This window comes from Microcaecilia unicolor, unplaced genomic scaffold, assembly GCF_901765095.1.
Source record: "Microcaecilia unicolor unplaced genomic scaffold, aMicUni1.1, whole genome shotgun sequence".
Taxonomy (NCBI): Eukaryota; Metazoa; Chordata; class Amphibia; order Gymnophiona; family Siphonopidae; genus Microcaecilia; species Microcaecilia unicolor.
In genome coordinates this window covers 371147-393599 of record NW_021962925.1, presented here as the reverse complement: position 1 = coordinate 393599, position 22453 = coordinate 371147, and the positions used below count along the sequence as shown (strand labels likewise).

The window sequence follows — 22453 nt, the reverse complement described above, 5'->3', positions numbered from 1 at the left end:
ATCAGGGTCCCGTGGTGATGGAGGATCCCTCCCCCTTTGGTCTTACGGCCTGGCTATTGAGCGGCAGCGTCTGAGGAAGAAGGGCTTCTCAGACAAGGTCATCGCCACTATGCTGAGAGTGAGGAAGCGCTCTACTTCTACTGCTTACGCCAGGGTTTGGCGTATCTTTGCAGCGTGGTGTGAAGCAGGCTCACTTTCTCCCTTCACTGCTCCAAATTTCTTCAGTGTTGGCGTTCCTGCAAGAAGGTCTGGAGAAAGGCCTGTCGCTCAGTTCCCTGAAAGTCCAGGTAGCGGCTCTGGCTTGCTTCAGGGGCCGCCTGAAGGGTGCTTCCCTGGCTTCGCAGCCAGATGTGGTGCGCTTTCTCAAGGGAGTTAATCACCTGCGCCCTCCTCTGCACTCAGTGGTGCCTGCGTGGAATCTCAACCTGGTACTAAGAGCATTGCAGAAGCCGCCTTTTGAACCCTTGTCGAGGGCATCTCTGAAAGACCAGACGTTGAAAGCAGTCTTTTTGGTGGCTATCACTTCAGCCAGAAGAGTTTCCGAGCTCCAGGCGCTCTCATGTCGAGAGCCTTTTCTGCAGTTCACTGAGGCAGGAGTGACTATTCGCACAGTGCCTTCCTTCCTGCCCAAGATTGTTTCTCGCTTCCATGTGAATCAGCAGCTCTGTCTCCCTTCCTTTCATAGGGAGGACTACCCAGAGGAGTACTCTGCTCTTAAATATCTGGATGTGAGACGAGTCATCATCAGATACTTGGAAGTGACCAATGATTTCCGGAAATCGGATCATCTGTTTGTCCTGTTTGCAGGTCCTCGTAAGGGTCTGCAGGCTGCTAAGCCTACAGTGGCAAGATGGGTCAAGGAAGCCATTGCAGCGGCTTATGTGGCCGCGGGGAAGGTGCCGCCTATCCAGCTGAAGGCTCACTCCACGAGAGCTCAGGCGGCCTCGATGGCAGAGGTCGGATCCGTCTCCTTGGAAGAGATATGCAAGGCGGCAACTTGGGCTTCGGCTCATACATTCTCCAAGCATTACCGTTTGACTGTGGCTGCACGGGCGGAGGCCCGGTTTGGAGCTTCAGTGTTGAGGTCAGGGATTTCAATGTCCCGCCCTGGGTGAGTACTGCTTCGGTACATCCCACCAGTCTATGGATTGATCAGCTTGATGATATGGAAGGTAAAATTATGTATAATCATACCTGATAATTTTCTTTCCATTAATCATAGCTGATCAATCCATAGCCCCTCCCAGATATCTGTACTGTTTTTATTCTGGTTGCATTTCAGGTTCAAGTTTAGTCTTCAGTTACTTCAGAAAGACTTCGTGTTCAAGTTTTTTCACTTGGATTCTTCAAGAGTTAAGACGAGTTTGTGTTACAGTGAGCTGCTGCATTCCTCTCCCCTCCGTTTTACGGGGCTGGATTGAGACTTAAAATTCTGCCGGCACTCCCTCCCGCTTCGTGCGGCTGTAGGGCAGCTTTGTACCCCTCCCGCTTCGGCGGTGTTAGGGTCAGTCAGCTCCTCCCGCGGTTGCGGTTGCAGGATAAGCCAGATCCCTCCGCATCGGCGGGTGTGGTGTCCCTCCCCCGCTCCGCGGGGATGAGCTGGACGGATTCCCCTCCCCCACTTGTGTGGGGATGAGCTGGGTTAATTCCCCTCCCCCGTTTCGGCGGTGGTGAGCTGGGCAGAGTGTCCCTTTGTGGGTGTAATTCTCTAAGTGCTGAGTCCTGCGGATGGAGCTTTGATATCGACATACTGAGGAGTTTCCGGCAGCACATGACCACATATAGGGAGGCAAAAGTTTGCTCTCTATCTCCACCTGCTGGTAGATGGACACAACCCACCAGTCTATGGATTGATCAGCTATGATTAATGGAAAGAAAATTATCAGGTATGATTATACATAATTTTACCTTCACATCTACCCGTTCAACTCCACTCATTATTTTATAGACCTCTATCAGATCTCCCCTCAGCCGCCTTTCTCCAAGCTGAAGAGCCCTAGACGCTTTAGATTTTCTTCATAGGGTCCACCTTGGGAGTCAGCACCCAAGAAATTGATCTAGGTGTCATTGTAGACGTGCTGAAATCTTCTGCCCAGTGTGCAGCAACGGCCAAAAAAGCAAACAGGATGTTAGGAATTATTAGGAACAGGACAGGCGGTAAATAAGACCAAGAATACTATAATGCCTCTGTTCGCTCCATGGTGCAACCTCACCTTGAGTATTATGTTCGCTTCTGATCGCCGTATCTCAAAAAAGATATAGTGGAATTGGAAAAGATTCAAAGAAAAGTAATGAAAATGATAAATGATGAGGAAAGACTAAGGAGATTAAGGCTCTTCAGCTTGGAAAAGAGATGGATTGGGGGGGGGGGGGGGTATATGATTGAGGTTTACAAAATCCTGAGTGGTGTAGAAGTGAATCAATTTTGAAATGGTAAAAAAAAAAAAAAAAAAAGTATGACAACTAGGGACAAAATGAAGTTACATGGAAATACTTTTAAAACAAATAGGAGGAAATATGTTTTCACTCAATGAATAGTTAAGCTCTAGAACTCTTTGCTGGAGGATGTGGTAACAGCGGTTAGCGTATCTGGGTTTAAAAAAGGTTTGGACAAGTTCCTGGAGGAAACGTCCATAGTCTCCTATTGAGATAGACACAGGGAAGCCACTGCTTGACCCAGGATTGCTAGCATGGAATGTTGCTACTGTTTGGATTTTGGTCAGGTACTTGTGATCTGTATAACAGGACACTGGGCTAGATGGACCATTGGTCTGACCCAGTAAGGCTATTCTTTTGTGTAAATAGCCAACATGTCTAAACAGCTCAGTCCATGATTTTAGTCTCTGCTATATGGATGCCGGGCTTTTGGGCACACAAATGGTGGTGTATAAAAGTCCTTTCTGTACTTCTTCCCCCACCCTCCTTCTGCACTGACCTCCAGTGCAAGGTGCAGGTCCTTAGAGCAAAAGGGAGATCATAGCTGCCCAGGTGATGCCTGTAGGGGGATGAAACGGGCCCTCGACTGTGCCCCATAAGGGGTCTGTTCCGTCCTCCCTACAAGCACCGCCTGGAGCGGTTATCTCCCATCCTCTCCAAGGACATGCATCTTGCACTGAAAGCCAGTGTGGCACCTGCAGATATGCCAGCCCAGCACCTTGCACCAGAGGTCAGTTGGGGGAGGGAGGGGGGAGGAAGTACAGAGGACTTTTTTAAATGTGCGTATTTCCAATTTTGCAATGGCATTTATATCTGCTTTGAAGCAGGCATGTCAGCTAACTGCGCATTAGAACTGGAAGGCATGAAAAGATATAAAGGCAGCAACCATGCCAGCCGGAAGGAGCAGCAGCCTGCAGGGATCAGAGAATGACACTATTGTTGCTAAATCTGCCTTCATGGATCAGAGTTTCTAAGTTTGTTTGGTTTTTTTGTTTTGTTTTTTTTATATTTGATATACTGTCTATTAGTAAATACCATCTAAGCAGTTTACAGTAAAATAGATAAAAGGCAAAAAAGAACTACAGTGTTGCAACAGGAAGGAATCTGGCTATTGTGCACATGCGAAGGTCCCCCCTGCACCAAACCAGTGTCAAGCGTTGAATTGACAGGGGATCAGTCAGGATCACGTTTTCAGAAGAAATGAATGTGCAGGTCACTTTTAAATCGGGAAATGGACAATTCTGTGCAAAGGCCTAATGAGAGGTTATTCCACAAGGACGAAACCACCACCAAAAAGATGGAGGAACATATATTCTCAAAGCACATAAGCACCACCAAACTGGGAAAAGATCAAGGGTTCATCAAGCCCAGCATCCTGTCTCCGACAGCGGCCAATCCAGGCTTCAAGAACCCGGCAAAACCCGGGAAAAAAAAACTTAATAATGTTCAATGGACTTTTCCCTCAGGAATCTGTCCAAATCCCCTTTAAATTCCATAAGGCCAACTGCAAATTTAGTGAAAGGACAGAATTACCAACAGAGCTTGTTGGAAGGAACGAAAGGATCTTGATGGAGTGTAGGGTACAAGGAATTGGTAAAGGAATTAAAGGTGTTTCTGAAGAGTGAATTTTATGGACAAGCATCAGTATTTTAAAAAGAATCCTTGCCAATATTAGTAGCCCATGTTCCTGCCTTAGGGAGTAACATGATCACGATGAGTAGAACCAAGGAGCAATTTAACAACAGTGTCATGAACAAGTTGTAAACGTTTACCCTTTAGTCAAAGACTTGAGAAAATTGAGTTGCAATAATCCATGCTCTCTAAGATAGTAGAAAGGTCTGAGTGGTTTCTATGAAATTTGGTTTGATATGGATGGAAGACATTAGTGGCTTCCAGAAAATCCGGAAGTTGCTCAGAGACAGTTCTCTCGGTAAGTCTGGATAAAAATGTGAGATTTGGTATGGGATGATAATTTGTTAAGTCCTAGGAACTCTTCTTCAGGTCCTTTGTTCTTGGACAGAGGTGAACTATCTTCCAAGCATCTGGAACTGTGCTGGATTCAACAATCATGCAATGGAAATAAGGGAGGAAGGTTGTCTCAAATGTTTTAAGTAAGATAGATGGGATAGGGTTGTAAAGGGCTGTAGTGAGATGAATTGAACTGAGAGCCTTCCACACTTCTGCAAGGATGGGAGTACGAAGTATTGTTCGTTGACTTACAAGAGAGTTCACCCCAATCCATCCAGGGCCTCCGCTCCAGGTGTCGAATGCCAAAACATTTTCTCTCTATAGTTTGTATTTTCTTTCTGCTATTACCAATGGCTCCAGTACAATTTCTCTTCTTGGTACTGCCCCTTTCCAATCTCTTTCTCCATCTGAAACCACTGTATACCTCAAACACATTGCCCACCTTCTGCTTTCATCATTTCACCATCCCTTTTGTCTTCTCCCTTCTTCTCAGCTGTCAACCATGTCCATTCTGTCTGAGTACATCTCGTCTTCGTTGCTATCATCATACCTCTCCTTAAAATATGCCGTAATCACACCACTCCTTAAAAAAACCTTCATTGGACACTACCTGTCCTTCCAACTATCGCCCCATCTCCCTCCTCCGTTTCCTATCCAAGATACTTGAACATGCTGTTCACCGCCATTATCTTGACTCTTTCATCTCAAGCTATTTATTTATTTATTTGTTACATTTATATCCCACATTTTCCCACCTATTTATAGGCTCAATGTGGCTTGCATAGTACCGGAGAGGCGTTACAGACTCCAGTGTAAACAAATACAAAGTGATGTTGTGGTAAGATAAAGTTCATGTGGCACAGCCACACTAGAGAATCGTACAGCGGAAGAGTTGTGTTATGTCCGTTACGTTCTTTAGTTTTGTTGTGTTGCAAAGATCAGGCATTTATGTTGGATCAGTAGGGTATGCATTTTTAAACAGGTTATTCTTGATCCACTTCAGTCTGGCTTTCGCCCTCTTCTGTTCCTGGCCAGATGCAAAGGTCTCTATTCTATCCTCATCCTTATCTATCTACTGCTTTTGACACGGTTGATCACCACCTACTCCTTGATACGCTGTCCTCACTTAGATTTCAGGGCTCTGTTCTTTCCTGGTTTTCTTATCTCTCCCATCGTACTCTTAGTTTATACTCCTGTGGATCCTCCTCCACTTCTATCCCACTGTCAGTTGGTGTACCTCAGGGATCTGTCCTGGGGCCTTTTCTTTTCGCCATCTATACTTCTCTTGGTACTCTAATCTCATCCCATGGTTTTCAGTGTCACCTTTTTGCTGATGACTCCCAGATCTACCTCTCCACACCAGAAATCTCAGCAGAAATCCAGGCCAAAGTATCAGCCTACCTGTCTGACATTGCTGCCTGGATGTCTCACTGCCATCTGAAACTAAACATGACCAAGACTGAGCTTCTTATCTTTCTGCTACCTCATTTGCTTATTTCCGATCTGAGGAAGAAGGGCAACCTTCGAAAGCTAATCAAAAAATGTATAAGTTATGTCCAATAAAAAAGGTATCATCTTATTTTCTTTTCCATGTTTTATTTTGTTTGATTTCTATTGATATCTTTCCCCCTAAACCCACCTCTTCTCTTTCTCCATTCTCTATCTCTGTGGATAACACTCTTATCAGCTCATAACCTTGGGGTCATCTTTGACTCCTCTCTCTTTCTCTGCACATATTCAACAGACTGCTAAAACCTGTCGTTTCTTTCTCTATAATATCACCAGAATTTGTCCCTTCCTTTCTGAGTACACTACCAAAACCCTTGTCCGCACTATTATCACCTCTTGCTTAGACTACTGCAGCTTGCTTTTCACAGGTCTCCCACTAAGCCATCTCTCTCCTCTTCAATCTATTCAAACCTCTGCTGCACAACTTGTATTCCACCATTGTCACTATGCTGATATTAGCCCTCTCCTCAAGTCACTTCATTGGCTCCCTATCCATTTCCACATACAGTTCAAACTCCTCTTATCTTACAAGTGCATTCACTCTGCAGCTCCTCAGTACCTCTGCACTCTTCTCTCCCTACACTCCTCTCTGGGAACTCGGTTCATTGAGTAAATCTCTCTTATCTGTACCCTTCTCTTCCATTGTCAACTCCAGACGTCGCTCCTTTTATCTTGCTGCACCATATACCTGGAATAGACTTCCTGAATCAGTACGTCAAACTCTATCTCTGGCCATCTACAGATCTAGGCTAAAAGCCCACCTGTTTGAGACTGCTTTTAACTCGTAACTCTTATTCATTTATTTGATACCCATGTCTGTTTTATCATTCCCACCTTAAGTAGTTCCCTTATCCCTTATTTGTCCTGTTTGTCTGTCCTAATTAGATTGTAAGCTCTGTCGAGCAGGGACTGTCTCTTCATGTTCAAGTATACAGCGCTGTGTACGTCTAGTAGCGCTATAGAACTGATTAGTAGTAGTAGAGTTAAGGACTGAGGAGTTATTCCATCACTATGTGCAAGAAAAACTTGTATGGGGGCTGTTGCTTAATGTCCTATTGTAAGAGTTGAGACAGAGAATTGCATATCAACAATGTTCTGTCTAAAATAGTCTGCCAGTTCCTGACTTTAGAGTTGTCATGATCTGGTAAGTGTTAAAAATGTTATGAGGTTTAGCTGTATTTAGCGCTAGTTGAATTTGCCGTAAATAGTAAAAAAAGCAGAGAAGGATGAAACAACTGTTCGCTTGGACCAGAATCTCTGGAAGAATTGGGGGAAAGGTTATTGAAGCCAGCTAGGAAGAGAGGAAACAGGGATGCTGGATGGGGCAACAGTGCTAGTGTGGGGGAAGGTAAGGTGAAAGAGGAATCAGGAAGGGGATTGGGCAAGACTTAATACCACTTCCACCATACTGTGCTCAGTATACAGTAGATGAGGTTTCACTCCAGTAGCAGCAACTATGGGAAGAGAGCAGTTGGAGTAAACTGTGCCCCCCCCCCCCCCCCCCCCCCCCCGCCATCCACCCAGAACATAAGCTTTTGAAGCACTTGCTCTCCTATCATGAAGAAACCTTTTCTGTAGAAATTCCAGTGGATCTTAACTAGGTATTTACTAAACATTACTAACAGATTAATATACTTTAAGAACATAAGTGTTGCCATACTAGGACAGACCAAAGGGGTCCATCAAGCCCAGTATCTGTTTTCCAAGAGTGGCCAATCCAAGTCACAAGTACCTGCACAAGATCTCAAGATAGTAAAACAGATTTTATGCAGCTTATCCTAGAAAGAGTGGATTTTCTTAAGTCCATCTTAATAATGGCTTATAAACTTTTCTTTTGGGAAATTATCCAAACTTTTAAAACCCTGCTACACTAACTGCTTTTACCACATTTTCTGGCAACAAATTCCAGCATTTAATTACATATCGAATGATGAAATATGTTCTCTGGTTTGTATTAAATTTACTACTTAGCAGCTTAAGAACATGAGCGTTGCCATACTGGGACAGACTGAAGGACCATCAAGCCCAGCATCCTGTTTCCAGAAGTAGCCAATCCAGGTGACAAGTACCTGGCAAGATCTCAAGATAGTAAAACATATTTTATGCAGCTTACCTTAGAAATAAGCAGTGGATTTTCCTTAAGTCCGTCTTAATAATGGCTTATGGACTTTTCTTTTAGGAAGTTTATCCAAACCTTTTTAACCCCGCTAAGCTAACTGCTTTTAACACATTCTCTTGGCAATGAATTCCAGATTTTAATTACACATTGAATGAAGAAATACTTTCTCCGATTTTGTTTTAAATGTATTACTTAGTAGCTTAATTGCATTCCCCCTAGTCCTAGTATTTTTGGAAAGAGTAAATAAGCTATTCACTTCTGCCTGTTCCACTCCACTCCTTATTTTATAGACTTCAATCATATCTCCCCTCAACCGTTCCTTTTCCAAGCTGAAGAGCCCTAACCGCTCTAACCTTTCCTCATAGGGAGGCCGTTATTGAATAGCACCCTCTGAAATTAATGAGACTTATTGGCTCACAACATTCAATATAAGTAAAATATAGTTGAAAGCCTTTTAATGTGGTTTAAATATTATATTGAAACAAATTCAATCCTTCAAATTGCCACCCTTTCGTAATACTGTGTGGGCATCCGTTCACTGTTGCTAGGGGATTTTAGAAATGGAAAATATACAACATAAAAACATTTTCCACTGTATGTGTCTGAGATTTATGGTTATAAGTTTTCAGTGTTGTTAGCTGAAGGTAAACAAGACATAAATCTCCAAAATCGATCCTTGCAATGCAGGTGGGGGAAGTAGGTCGCACATTATACTACAAGGGTGTCTGATAGTGTGATCCTTTATAAATACAGCCAGACCATGTGGGTTAAAAGCAAATGCTTACAGAAACTTGTTCCTCTCAGACTGTTAGCTCAGGAGTATACATAAAGTAGCTTTGAGTTCAGTAGCGAGCAAAAATAGAGAATCTAGTTCCTACCAGACCACAGAAGATTCAGTGTACACAGAGTTTGCAAGGTAAAAGCTTTTCCTATGTCACAGCTACTCCTCTTGTCTTTCAGATACATGTAAGGAGTGCTTCTTCCTGCTCTAGGCCTCTGTCTTTCCCTAGCCCTGGTCTTTTATTTCCCCTGGCTGAACCACGTCCCCCAGGGCCGCCGAGAGAGTGATCTGGGGCAGGGCCCCCCCCCCTCCGAGTCATCACCCCCTGCCAGAAGTACCTTGGCTGGCCCCGCCAGCTGCAGGCAGCCCGGCTCCGTCCACTGCTCAGCATTACCTGCCTTCGGCTGCTTTCCTCAGGTCGCACATGCTCTGTCTCAAAACTGAGCATGCGCGGCCTGAGGGCCCAGCAGCTGTTAGGCAGGCAATGTAAGGGGGGGCCGGCGCCGGAGTTTTCTTTCTCCTGTTCGGATGCGATCACCCGGGTCCCATCAGGAGCAGGCGAGAAAGAGAGAGAGACCCTGGCTCCGGGCCCAGGGAATTTTTCCCTCCCTCTTGGCAGCTTGCGTCCCCCTAGCTGAGCTTCCGAGGCTTAGGCCTATTATGTGGCCTTGTGAGAGAGTGAGATTAAACAGTACCAGTATCAGTATCTTCCTATACACAACCTCACAGGATGATACAGTCAGACCTGTTTTAATGTGTTGCTTTTTTTGTTTGTATACTTTCTGTGTATGCTGTATTACCCTCTCTATTTGTGTTAATCTAAAGAAACAGAATTGATGTCATTAATAAAGAAGCAGTTTCACCATTGTCAACAAAACATTTTATGCAGAAAAATAAGGAAGCCTTGATATTGAACCAATCATGTTTTGGAACTGAATTCAAAGAGAAATGAAAGTCTTTGATTGTAACACACAAGCAAAAAAGAGGGTAGGAATGGCCAATGTGGTGTGTCAAGGTAAAAACACAAGTCCTTTATTTGTATATAACAATGTTTACTTGAAGACAGCACATCAAAGGAAAGCAACAGACTTCACTTAAAGGGGAACTCGACATAGTCCGTGTTCCATCTATGCCTTCACTAGGAGTCTAAAATTGTAATTAATATGGAAGTTGTGCTGAAAAGGAGGTAAACAGTACTAGAGACTTGAGGAGAGCTTCTGCAGAAGACTTCTTCACTCTCTGGACCCAGCACAGTTCCCATATTGATTACAGTTTTGGACTCCTGATGAAGGCAAAGGCTGAAACACAGACCTTGTTGAGACTCCCTTTAAGTGAAGTCTGTTGCTTTCCTTTGATGTACTGTCTTCAAGCAAACGTTGTATGCAGCTAAAGGACTTTTGCTTGTACCTTGACACATCGCATTGGCCATTCCTACCCTCTATTTTGCTTGCCTTGAATGTGGGTTTGTTTGGTTTTCTTTTCTTGTTGGGCTGATGCCACAGACTCCATGTCCCCTCTCCTCCTCTGGCTGGTGCTCATGCTGACTCTTTTGACAGGTGCCTGTGGTGAAGTATGGTCGGGATTCAGAGTTTTTGGCCATTGTAGTGGTGTCAAGCAGAAACATGTACATCTTGGAAGTCACTAGTGAAATAAGGTTAGTGTCTAATCCTTTGTTAGGAGATGTCGTCTTCTGTAGGAGAAAACTAACCACTAGGACTAGCCTAGTGGTTAGTGCAGTGGACTTTGATCCTGGGGAACTGGGTTTGATTCCCACTGCAGCTCCTTGTGACTCTGGGCAAGTCACTTAACCCTCCATTGCCCCTGGTACAAAATAAGTACCTGAATATATGTAAACCGCTTTGAATGTAGTTGCAAAAACCTCAGAAAGGCGGTATATCACGTCCCATTTCCCTTTCCCTTCCCTTTCCCCTCCTCAAAGCAGTGTTACTGTTCCTTGGGTACTCTCTCCTTTTCCACATATCTTGCTCCAGTTTTACTTTTTGTTGCAATAATGTGGTAGTTTCTTAAGAATGTATAGAAAAAGTATTCCTCGCATGATTGAAATCATGTCCTTTTTCTTCATGCATGTCCCAGTTGGAAATGCTGCTAGGGGAAAGGGAGATCACAACTCCTGCAGTTCCAGCATTTCCCAGTAGGTGGTGCTGTACAGAATGGTATGCGAGGTGCTCATTACCCTTGCCAAGAAGGTGGTGGTGTAGGGAAAGGTTCAGGATCAGTGGTTGCAGCTGAGATTACAGCTACTGCAGTCCCAGCCTATACCAGCAGAACATACTGTACTGAATGGTACAGGAGTGCTTGTGGAGGCCGAGGTCACAGCTCCTGCAGTTCCAGCATTTCCCAGTAGGTGGTGTTGTACAGAATGGTATGCGAGGTGCTCATTACCCTTGCCAAGAAGGTGGTGGTGTAGAGAAAGGTTCAGGATCACTGGTTGCAGCTGAGATTACAGCTACTGCAGTCCCAGCCTATACCAGCAGAACATACTGTACTTTCTCCGAGGACAAGCAGGCTGCTTGTTCTCACTGATGGGTGACGTCCACGGCAGCCCCTCCAATCGGAAACTTCACTAGCAAAGTCCTTTGCTAGCCCTCGCGCGCCCGCGCGCACCGCGCATGCGCGGCCGTCTTCCCGCCCGAAACCGGCTCGAGCCGGCCAGTCTTCTTTTGTCCGCACTCGGTACGGTCGTGTTTTCGCCGTGTCGAGCCCCGGAAAGTCGACCTCACGCGTCCAATTTGTTTTGAGCGTGTTTTTTTCCTTCGGGAAAGCTTTGTCTTAGTCGGGAAGTGCTCCGGAAACCCCCCGCCGGGTTTCGTGTAAATCCTCCCCGTACTTCCAGCTTTTTGCCCCGGTAAGTTTTCTTTCGTCGTCGGGGTAGGCCTCTTTTCGGCCTCGGTCGAGATTTTTTCTCCCTCTAAATTTTGGTGCTTCAAATTTCGCCATTTCGGCTTTTGATTTCGCCGGCGTGATTTTTCCGCCCATGACATCGAAGCCTTCCAGCGGCTTCAAGAAGTGCACCCAGTGCGCCCGGGCTATCTCGCTCACTGATCGACACTCGTCGTGTCTTCAGTGTCTGGGGGCCGAGCACCGCCCTCAGAACTGCAGTCTGTGTTCCCTGCTTCAAAGGCGGACTCAGGTAGCGAGACTAGCCCAGTGGAACGTGTTGTTCTCGGGCTCTTCGTCGGCATCGGCACCGGGATCTTCGAGTGCATCGACGTCGTCAGCGTCCAGACCATCTTCCTCGGCCGCCCCTGCATCGAGTGCATCGAGGCATCGAGCCTCTGCATCGGCGCCGAGACATCGGATAGCTGCATCGACGTCGGTGGTACCAGGACCTCGTCTGCTGATGTCGTCGGACGGTGGTGCATCGGGTGGAGTGCAGGTGAGGGCTGTCCATTCCCCTGCTGGTGGCGGTGAGCCCTCGGGTGGGTCTCCTCCTACCCTGAGGGCTCCTGCGGTACAGCCCCCCCGAGATCGACCTTCTTCAGTCTCGGCCCCGAGGAAGCGACGGATGGATTCGACGTCCTCCTCGTCGGTGCCGGGGAGCTCCGGTGACATGCTTCGGAAGAAATCGAAGAAGCATCGACACCGGTCTCCTCCCCGTGTCGGCACCGAGAGCTCTGGGTCGCCGAGGGATTCGGCACCCAGCAGGCATCGGCACCGAGAGGACCGCTCACCCTCTGTTCAGGAGGTGTCGATGCGCTCCGCTCTGGACAGCCCGGAACAGCCTCCACGCCCGGAACAGGTACTGACGTCGACGCCTGCATCGACCTCTCAGCCTTTCTCTGCAGCCACTCTAAACGAGAGCCTCCGGGCCGTTCTCCCAGAGATTCTGGGAGAGCTGTTGCGCCCTACCCCTCCGGTACCGGCGGTGCTTGCGCCACCGGTACCGTCGAGCGTGGCGCCGGCTGGCCCATCGCCCAGGTTGAGGTCCCCGACGTCGGTACCGCGTGCGGTGCCGACCGCGGCCACCTCCCAGGAAGGCTCCCCGACTACGTCGGCGGAGGGAGCTTCGCCGATGCGGGCGAGGGAGTCTACCTCTCGACGCCCCCATCGTGGACGGGGTTCCACGGAGTCGAGCAGGGCGAGGTTGCAGACACAGGTCCGTGAACTTGTGTCTGACACCGAGGGTGAGGCCTCGTGGGAGGAAGAGGAAGATCCCAGATATTTCTCTGACGAGGAGTCTGAGGGTCTTCCGTCTGATCCCACTCCCTCTCCTGAGAGACAGCTTTCTCCTCCCGAGAGTCTGTCTTTTGCCTCCTTTGTCCGGGAGATGTCTACGGCCATCCCCTTCCCGGTGGTTGTGGAGGACGAGCCCAGGGCTGAAATGTTTGAGCTCCTGGACTATCCTTCTCCACCTAAGGAAGCGTCCACTGTTCCCTTGCACCATGTCCTGAAGAAGACATTGCTTGCGAACTGGACCAAGCCATTAACTAATCCCCACATTCCCAAGAAGATCGAGTCCCAGTACCGGATCCATGGGGACCCAGAGCTGATGCGCACTCAGTTGCCTCATGACTCTGGAGTTGTGGATTTGGCCCTAAAGAAGGCTAAGAGTTCTAGGGAACATGCTTCGGCGCCCCCGGGCAAGGACGCTAGAACCTTAGACTCCTTTGGGAGGAAGGCCTACCATTCCTCTATGCTCGTGTCCAAGATCCAGTCTTACCAGCTCTACACGAGCATACACATGCGGAACAATGTGCGGCAGTTGGCGGGCTTGGTTGATGCTCTCCCCCCTGAGCAAGCCAAGCCTTTTCAGGAGGTGGTCAGGCAGCTGAAGGCGTGCAGAAAATTCCTGGCCAGAGGAGTTTATGACACTTTTGATGTTGCGTCCAGGGCCGCTGCTCAAGGTGTGGTGATGCGCAGGCTCTCATGGCTGCGTGCCGCCGACCTGGAGAATAGACTCCAGCAGCGGATTGCGGACTCGCCTTGCCGTGCGGATAACATTTTTGGCGAAAAAGTCGAACAGGTGGTAGAGTCTCTCCACCAGGGGGCACCGCATTCGACAAGTTCGCCCGCCGGCAGCCTTCAGCTTCTACCTCTACAGGTAGACGATTTTTCGGGGGAAGGAAGACTGTTCCCTATACTTCTGGCAAGCGTAGGTACAATCCTCCTTCCCGACAGCCTGCGGCCCAGGCTAAGCCCCAGCGCGCTCGCTCTCGTCAGCAGCGTGCGACTCAGCAAGGCCCCGCGGCTCCCCAGCAAAAGCAAGGGGCGAGCTTTTGACTGGCTCCAGCAGAGCATAGCCGACATCCAAGTGTCAGTGTCGGGCGACCTGCCTGTCGGAGGGAGGTTGAAAGTTTTTCACCAAAGGTGGCCTCTCATAACCTCCGATCAGTGGGTTCTCCAAATAGTCCGGCAAGGATACACCCTCAATTTGGCTTCAAAACCTCCAAATTGTCCACCGGGAGCTCAGTCCTACAGCTTCCAGCACAAGCAGGTACTTGCAGAGGAACTCTCCGCCCTTCTCAGCGCCAATGCGGTCGAGCCCGTGCCATCCGGGCAAGAAGGGCTGGGATTCTATTCCAGGTACTTCCTTGTGGAAAAGAAAACAGGGGGGATGCGTCCCATCCTAGACCTAAGGGCCCTGAACAAATATCTCGTAAAAGAAAAGTTCAGGATGCTTTCCCTGGGCACCCTTCTCCCCATGATTCAGCAAAACGATTGGCTATGCTCTCTGGACTTGAAGGATGCCTACACACACATCCCGATACTGCCAGCTCACAGACAGTATCTGCGATTTCAGCTGGGCACACGCCACTTCCAGTACTGTGTGCTACCCTTTGGGCTCGCCTCTGCGCCCAGGGTGTTCACAAAGTGCCTAGCTGTGGTAGCAGCGGCGCTTCGCAGGCTGGGGGTGCACGTGTTCCCATATCTCGACGATTGGCTGGTGAAGAACACATCCGAGGCAGGAGCCCTGCAGTCCATGCAGATGACTATTCGCCTCCTGGAGCTACTGGGGTTTGTGATAAATTACCCAAAGTCCCATCTTCTCCCAGTGCAGAAACTCGAATTCATCGGAGCCCTGCTGGATTCTCGGACGGCTCGCGCCTATCTCCCAGAGGCGAGGGCCAACAACTTGTTGTCCCTCGTCTCGCGGGTGCGAGCGTCCCAGCAGATCACAGCTCGGCAGATGTTGAGATTGCTGGGCCACATGGCCTCCACAGTTCATGTGACTCCCATGGCCCGCCTTCACATGAGATCTGCTCAATGGACCCTAGCCTCCCAGTGGTATCAGGCCGCCGGGGGTCTAGAGGACGTGATCCACCTGTCCACGAGTTTTCTCGAATCCCTGTTTTGGTGGACGATTTGGTCCAATTTGACTCTGGGACGTCCCTTCCAAATTCCTCAGCCACAAAAAGTGCTGACCACGGATGCGTCTCTCCTGGGATGGGGAGCTCATGTCGATGGGCTTCACACCCAAGGAAGGTGGTCCCTCCAAGAAAGCGATCTACAGATCAATCTTCTGGAGTTGCGAGCGATCTGGAACGCTCTGAAGGCTTTCAGAGATCGGCTGTCCCACCAAATTATCCAAATTCAGACAGACAATCAGGTTGCCATGTACTATGTCAACAAGCAGGGGGGCACCGGATCTCGCCCCCTGTGTCAGGAAGCCGTCAGCATGTGGCTCTGGGCTCGCCGTCAAGGCATGGTGCTCCAAGCCACATATCTGGCAGGCGTAAACAACAGTCTGGCCGACAGGTTGAGCAGGATTATGCAACCTCACGAGTGGTCGCTCAATTCCCGTGTCGTGCGACAGATCTTCCAGGCGTGGGGCACCCCCCTGGTGGATCTCTTCGCATCTCAAGTGAACCACAAGGTCCCTCAGTTCTGTTCCAGGCTTCAGGCCCACGGCAGACTGGCGTCGGATGCCTTCCTCCTGGATTGGGGGGAAGGTCTGCTGTATGCTTATCCTCCCATACCTCTGGTGGGGAAGACTTTGTTGAAACTCAAGCAAGACCGAGGCACCATGATTCTGATTGCTCCCTTTTGGCCGCGTCAAATCTGGTTCCCTCTTCTTCTGGAGTTATCCTCCGAAGAACCGTGGAGATTGGAGTGTTTTCCGACCCTCATCACGCAGGACGAAGGGGCTCTTCTGCATCCCAACCTCCAGTCCCTGGCTCTCACGGCCTGGATGTTGAGGGCGTAGACTTTGCCTCTTTGGGTCTGCCAGAGGGTGTCTCCCGCATCTTGCTTGCTTCCAGGAAAGACTCCACTAAGAGAAGTTACTTCTTTCATTGGAGGAGGTTTGCCGTCTGGTGTGACAGCAAGGCCCTAGATCCTCGCTCTTGTCCTACACAGACCCTGCTTGAATACCTTCTGCACTTGTCTGAGTCTGGTCTGAAGACCAACTCCGTAAGGGTTCACCTTAGTGCAATCAGTGCATACCATTACCAAGTGGAAGGTAAGCCGATCTCAGGACAGCCTTTAGTTGTTCGCTTCATGAGAGGTTTGCTTTGTCAAAGCCCCCTGTCAAGCCTCCTACAGTGTCATGGGATCTCAATGTCGTTCTCACCCAGCTGATGAAACCTCCTTTCGAGCCACTGAATTCCTGCCATCCGAAGTACTTGACCTGGAAGGTCATTTTCTTGGTGGCAGTTACTTCGGCTCGTAGAGTCAGTGAGCTTCAGGCCCTGGTAGCCCAGGCCCCTTACACCAAATTTCATCACAACAGAGTAGTCCTCCGCACTCACCCTAAGTTTCTGCCAAAGGTCGTGTCGGAGTTCCATCTGAACCAGTCAATTGTCTTGCCAACATTCTTTCCCCGTCCTCATTCCTGCCCTGCTGAACGTCAGCTGCACACATTGGACTGCAAGAGAGCATTGGCCTTCTATCTGGAGCGGACACAGCCCCACAGACAGTCCGCCCAATTGTTTGTTTCTTTTGATCCCAACAAGAGGGGAGTGGCTGTAGGGAAACGCACCATATCCAATTGGCTAGCAGATTGCATTTCCTTCACTTACGCCCAGGCTGGGCTGGCTCTTGAGGGTCATGTCACGGCTCATAATGTTAGAGCCATGGCTGCGTCGGTAGCCCACTTGAAGTCAGCCACCATGGAGGAAATTTGCAAAGCTGCGACGTGGTCATCTGTCCACACATTCACATCTCATTACTGCCTGCAGCAGGATACCCGACGCGACAGTCGGTTCGGGCAGTCAGTTCTTCAGAACCTGTTTGGGCTTTAGGATCCAACTCCACCCCCCGAGGGCCCTGTTTGTTCTGTTCCAGGCTACACTCTCAGTTAGTTGGTAAATTTTTTAGGTCAATCTCAGTTATGTCCTCGCCGTTGCGAGGCCCAATTGACCATGGTTGTTGTTTTGAGTGAGCCTGGGGGCTAGGGATACCCCATCAGTGAGAACAAGCAGCCTGCTTGTCCTCGGAGAAAGCGAATGCTACATACCTGTAGAAGGTATTCTCCGAGGACAGCAGGCTGATTGTTCTCACCAACCCGCCCGCCTCCCCTTTGGAGTTGTGTCTTCCCTTGAAGTGTATTGTCTTGCTACATACTGGACTGGCCGGCTCGAGCCGGTTTCGGGCGGGAAGACGGCCGCGCATGCGCGGTGCGCGCGGGTGCGCGAGGGCTAGCAAAGGACTTTGCTAGTGAAGTTTCCGATTGGAGGGGCTGCCGTGGACGTCACCCATCAGTGAGAACAATCAGCCTGCTGTCCTCGGAGAATACCTTCTACAGGTATGTAGCATTCGCTGAATGGTACAGGAGTGCTTGTGGAGGCCGAGGTCACAGCTCCTGCAGTCCCAGCTTGTTCACAGGAAGGCACTGTAGAGTATCGTGCAGGAGCGCTAGCTCTCAGTTCTGCAGTCCCGGCCTGTCTAAGCAGGAGCTGCTGTAGGGAATAGTGCAGGAGTACTGGGTGTTAGGGGGAGGGTCACAGCTCTTGCAGGCCCAGTCTCTTCCTGCTTGAGATGCAATGAGGAATGATTGTAAAACTGTTTTTGAGCATCAGTTGTTTTTGTTGTCTCTCTCAGGGGACAGCCATCAAATTGGCTGAAGGTAGATGACGTTCATCACCTGTCAAATCTACGATACCTGGGCCTCGGACTATGGAGTCAGAGTTTGCACATCCAGTTTGAGAAACCAGGAGCCTCCTACAAATTGCTGATCAGAAACAAGAACCGCTGTGACAAATTCTATCAGTGTATAATGGGTAAGGAGCTGTTATATCCTGGTTATCTGGACTGAGGTGCAAAACTAGAGGAAAGTGAGTAATTTAACAATTTTAAGTAGCAGCAATTTAAAATGGTTGGTGGAAGGAGGCATTTGTGTAGTACAAGACGGTGAATAACAAAGTGTGAGTGCTGTAAGGATGAGGGTATTAATATGTTTGAACAGAGAGAGAGAGACATGAGAGGCATACATAACCATGAGCCAGGACTAGTGTGTGTTAAAAATGGTACTTACTACATGCTCTTATGCACAAGCTGTAAATAAAAAAAAAACTAAACAGTAAATCAGGCTTAGCGTTCGCTGAGATGTGTCTGAACCAAGCTTTGAGTTCCCTGCAGCTTGCTGAGTCATGCTGGGCCAACTAATACTATGTCCTGGAGAGCGCTCTACAACAACTTTCTATCTGCTGGGCCTTTTTCAGTTGTAGCTCCAGGAAATTTACGTTCAAGTACTTGGAGGTACTTTTCTCTCCTCAGAGGGTTCACAGTCACTATTACCAAACTGCCCCAATACAATTACCTGCATTGCGCTAAGGACTAGATCTAAAGTAGCTTTCCCCTTCGTCAGTTCCAGGGCTAGCTGCTCCATAAGCAGTCATTTATGACATTTATAAACTTCAGCTGATGAGACAGTTACCCAATTAATAGTGGGGTAATTAATATCTCCAGTTTATTTTGTGTTTCCAAATTTGTCATGTAGGGCTATTTCTACAGTTCCCTAACCTCAGGTGGGAGGACAGGCAACTAGGAGATGAATAGTCTTAGTAGAAGAGGTAGAAAAATAGGAAAGGTAGCCGTCCTGCTAAGTATAGACCCAACTTTTTATAGCTTAGAAATGCTGATACTGACTGACAAAATATATGTATAAAATCTAATTCATGATTATTATTATTGGCAGCAGACAAGACAGTGTAAACTAGAGATAATGCGTTTATGTTAAATTACACAAACTGATGATAATGCAATAAGTATTTATGTACCTGTCAAGGTAAAGTAAAAAAAAAAAAAAAGAGAGAATTGAAACCAGATGATTCTTTATTATACTTGGCAGCTGTAAACATGGGAAAACCTGACATAGCTGTGTTTTGGCACAGACATGTGCCTGCTTCAGGGGTTAAATCTGTAAAACAGAAATAAAAACATCCAAGTAAATGAATGCCTTAATCAAATTTATTTATTTTTATTTATTTATTTATTGCATTTGTACCCCACATTTTCCCACCTATTTGCAGGCTCAATGTGCCTTACAGAGTGTTGTTATGACATAGTCATGAGAGGATCTTAGATAAATTCGGTGGTAAGCCGAAGATATTTGAAGATAGAGTAGGGGGTGTTAGGGTGGTGTGGGAGGTGTATTTAGATGATTGGGTGGGTTGTATGGTGATTTGTGTCTTTAAGGGTTCTTTTTGTAAATAAACACTATGTCTGTAAACAATGTATTGGAACACCAGAGAAGTATCCACAGTTGGTGAGGAAATGTCTATACAGTTCGTTTATGATTCAGTTCATTACTACTATTATGCAATCTTCCGAGTTATTCAGCAAAACATATGATACACAAATATAAAATATACAAAAATGTGCTCTGTTCAACATAAAAACACTATTCAAAAAGGCTTGTATATTGCAGGGGTAATGTAACAGACTCCAAACCCCAACCCAATGCTTAAGTGAATCTTCCAGTTGTCTTTAACACTGTTATGTAGGAGCCTCAGCAACAACTCGTTCCACACAGCAATAAACCCTGTGATTTGCCTGCATCGTCATCGGCTTCTCTTACACACAACCTCTAGGCTTATCAATCTTTAATAATACAAAATAGTATAAACTTTAAAACGTATCTTTTCTGTTTCAAAATAGTAAATATGGACCTGAGCGGGTTGTCCTTCCACCAGCCTTCTGAGATACCATAAGTAGATAAGTATTGCCTACTGGGACAGACCGAAGGTCTGTCAAGCCCAGCATCCTGTTTCCAACAGTGGCCAATCCAGGTCACAAATACCTGGCAAGATCCCAAAAAGATACAAAACATTTTATGCTGCTTATCCCAGAAATAAGCAGTGGATTCTCCCCAAGTCCATTTTAATTTATTTATTTATTTGTTACATTTGTACCCCACATTTTCCTACCTCTTTGTAGGTTCAATGTGGCATACATAGTGCCGGAGCAGAGTTGCAGACTCCGGTGTATACAAATACAAGGTGAAGTTGTGATAGGGTAAGGTTCATGTGGTAGGACCACAGAGGAATCGTTTGTCGGGAGAGTTCGGTGATGGTCTATGGACTTTTCCTTTAGGAAGCCATCCAAACCTTTTTAAACCCCGCTAAGCTAACCGCCTTTACCACATTTTCTGGCAACAAATTCCAGAAATTAATTACACATTGAGTGAAGAAAAAGTTCTCTGATTCGTTTTAAATTTACTGCTTTGTAGCTTCATTGAATGCCCTCTAGTCCTAGTATTTTTGGAAAGCGGAAACAGACGCTTCACGTCTACTACCCTTTCTACTCCACTAATTATTTTATAGACCTCTATCATATCTCCCCTCAGCCATCTTTTCTCCAAGCTGAAGAGCCCCAGCCACTTTAGCCTTTCCTCATAGGGAAGTCATCCCATCCACTTTATCATTTTCGTCGCCCTTCTCTGCACCTTTTCAAATTCCACTATATCTTTTTTGAGATGCGGCTACCAGAATTGAACACAATATTCGAGGTGCAGTCACACCATGGAGCGATACAAAGGCATTATAACAGACTCATTTTTGTTTTCCATTCCTTTCCTAATAATTCCTAACATTCTATTTGCTTTCTTAGCCGCAGCAGCACATTGAGCAGAAGGTTTCAATGTATCATCAACGACGACACCTAGATCCCTTTCTTGGTCGGTGACTCCTAATGTTGAACCTTGCATTCTCCGAGGACAAGCAGGCTGCTTGTTCTCACGACTGGGTGACGTCCGCGGCAGCCCCCACCAACCGGAAATAAGCTTCGCGGGACGGTCGACACGCAGGGCACGCCCACCGCGCATGCGCGGCCGTCTTCCCGCCCGTGCGCGACCGCTCCCGCCAGTTACTTTTTTTCCGCGACTGAGAGAGTTGTGTTTCCCCTCTCTCTCGTTTCAGCCGCCGGATTTTTTCGACCGCGTTTACGCGGATCGTCGCTTTTGGCCTGTTCGGCCTCTTCTTCTTCTTCTTTCTCTTTTATTAAAAAAAAAAAAAAAAAAAAAAAAAGAGAGAATTTTGCGCGTGTGGAGCACGCGCTCCTTCTTTTCCCTCGCTTTCTAGCGGGGACGCCTCGTTGCGGCCTAGTGGCCGCTCGGTCGGTTTCAGTTTTCGTGGTGTGATTTTAGCCACCATTGCCGACTTTGACTTCGCCGACGCGATTTTTCCGTCGATGTCCTCGAAGGTCCCGAGTGGATTTAAAAAGTGTGGTCGCTGCGGCCGGCCGATCTCGCAGACCGACACCCACGCTTGGTGCCTCCAGTGCCTCGGGCCGGAGCACAATCTCAAGTCGTGCGTTTTGTGTCTCGGTCTCCGGAAACGGACTCAGGTTGCGAGGCAAGTTCTGCGGGACCGTCTTTTTGGAACTTGCGCCGGCCCCTCGACGTCGACCTCGACGGCATCGGTATCGAAGACCGGTTCTTCGGTACCGGTATCGATGCCCGAGACATCGGCACCGATGGCAGCGACCCCAGGAGAACAGGTCCCGTCGGCCCGCCGGTCCGCCGGCGAGAGTGGGGTAGAGAGACCGCGTGGGCAGTCGGCCCCGGTCACTCCCTCAACTCGTGAGCCACGGGACCGAACCCTGTCGGACCCGGTACCTCGAGACCGAGGGGGATCGACCTCCTCCTCCTCCATGCCCTCCGGCGCCGGTGACGTGCACCGGAAAAAGGACAAGAAGCGCCGTCACCGGGAGCCCTCGGTGCACCCTGAAGGGGAGTCGACGCCGAAGCGTCATCGTAGAGAGGAGAGATCTCCGTCGGTGGTGGAGGTACCGACGCGTCGGGGTTCCGGCACCTCGGTGCCGTCTCCTGGCCCCCAGCAGCTTCCGGCACCGACACCCTTACCGGCCCCCACCGCCTTTCCCGGCAGCGGGCCTGGACGAGTGCCTCAGAGCCATCCTTCCGGGGATCCTGGAAGGGCTGATGCGCCAGGCTGTGCCGGCGCCGGGGGTGCTTGCGCCCTCGGCGCCGATGACTGTGGCGCCGGCGAGCTCTAGCCCGGCGCCGGGGCAGTCGACACCGCCGCCGCTTGCGGTGCCGGTCTCGACAGCCACGCAGGTGGAGTCCCCGTCGACGTCGATGGAGGGAGCTCCGTCCCCGCCGGCGCGGGAGTCCACCGCTCGACGACACCGAGACCTCGGTGCCTCGACGTCGAGCCGGGCCCGGTACCGGACGCAGCTACATGAGCTAATGTCCGATACCGAGGATGAGGACTCGTGGGGGG

At 48.6% G+C, this 22453-nt stretch overlaps 1 protein-coding gene across 3 annotated transcripts in view; it reads left to right on the top strand.

Moving 5' to 3' along the window:
- LOC115458671 (serine/threonine-protein kinase 11-interacting protein-like) overlaps positions 1 to 22453 on the top strand; it is a 116251-nt gene that overhangs the window by 72997 nt on the left and 20801 nt on the right. For all 3 annotated transcript variants that reach the window (XM_030188500.1, XM_030188501.1, XM_030188502.1), the window contains 2 exons: positions 10370 to 10467; positions 17814 to 17992. In XM_030188500.1, the coding sequence (XP_030044360.1) occupies positions 10370 to 10467; positions 17814 to 17992 (277 nt within the window). The remainder of the gene's footprint in view (positions 1 to 10369; positions 10468 to 17813; positions 17993 to 22453) is intronic.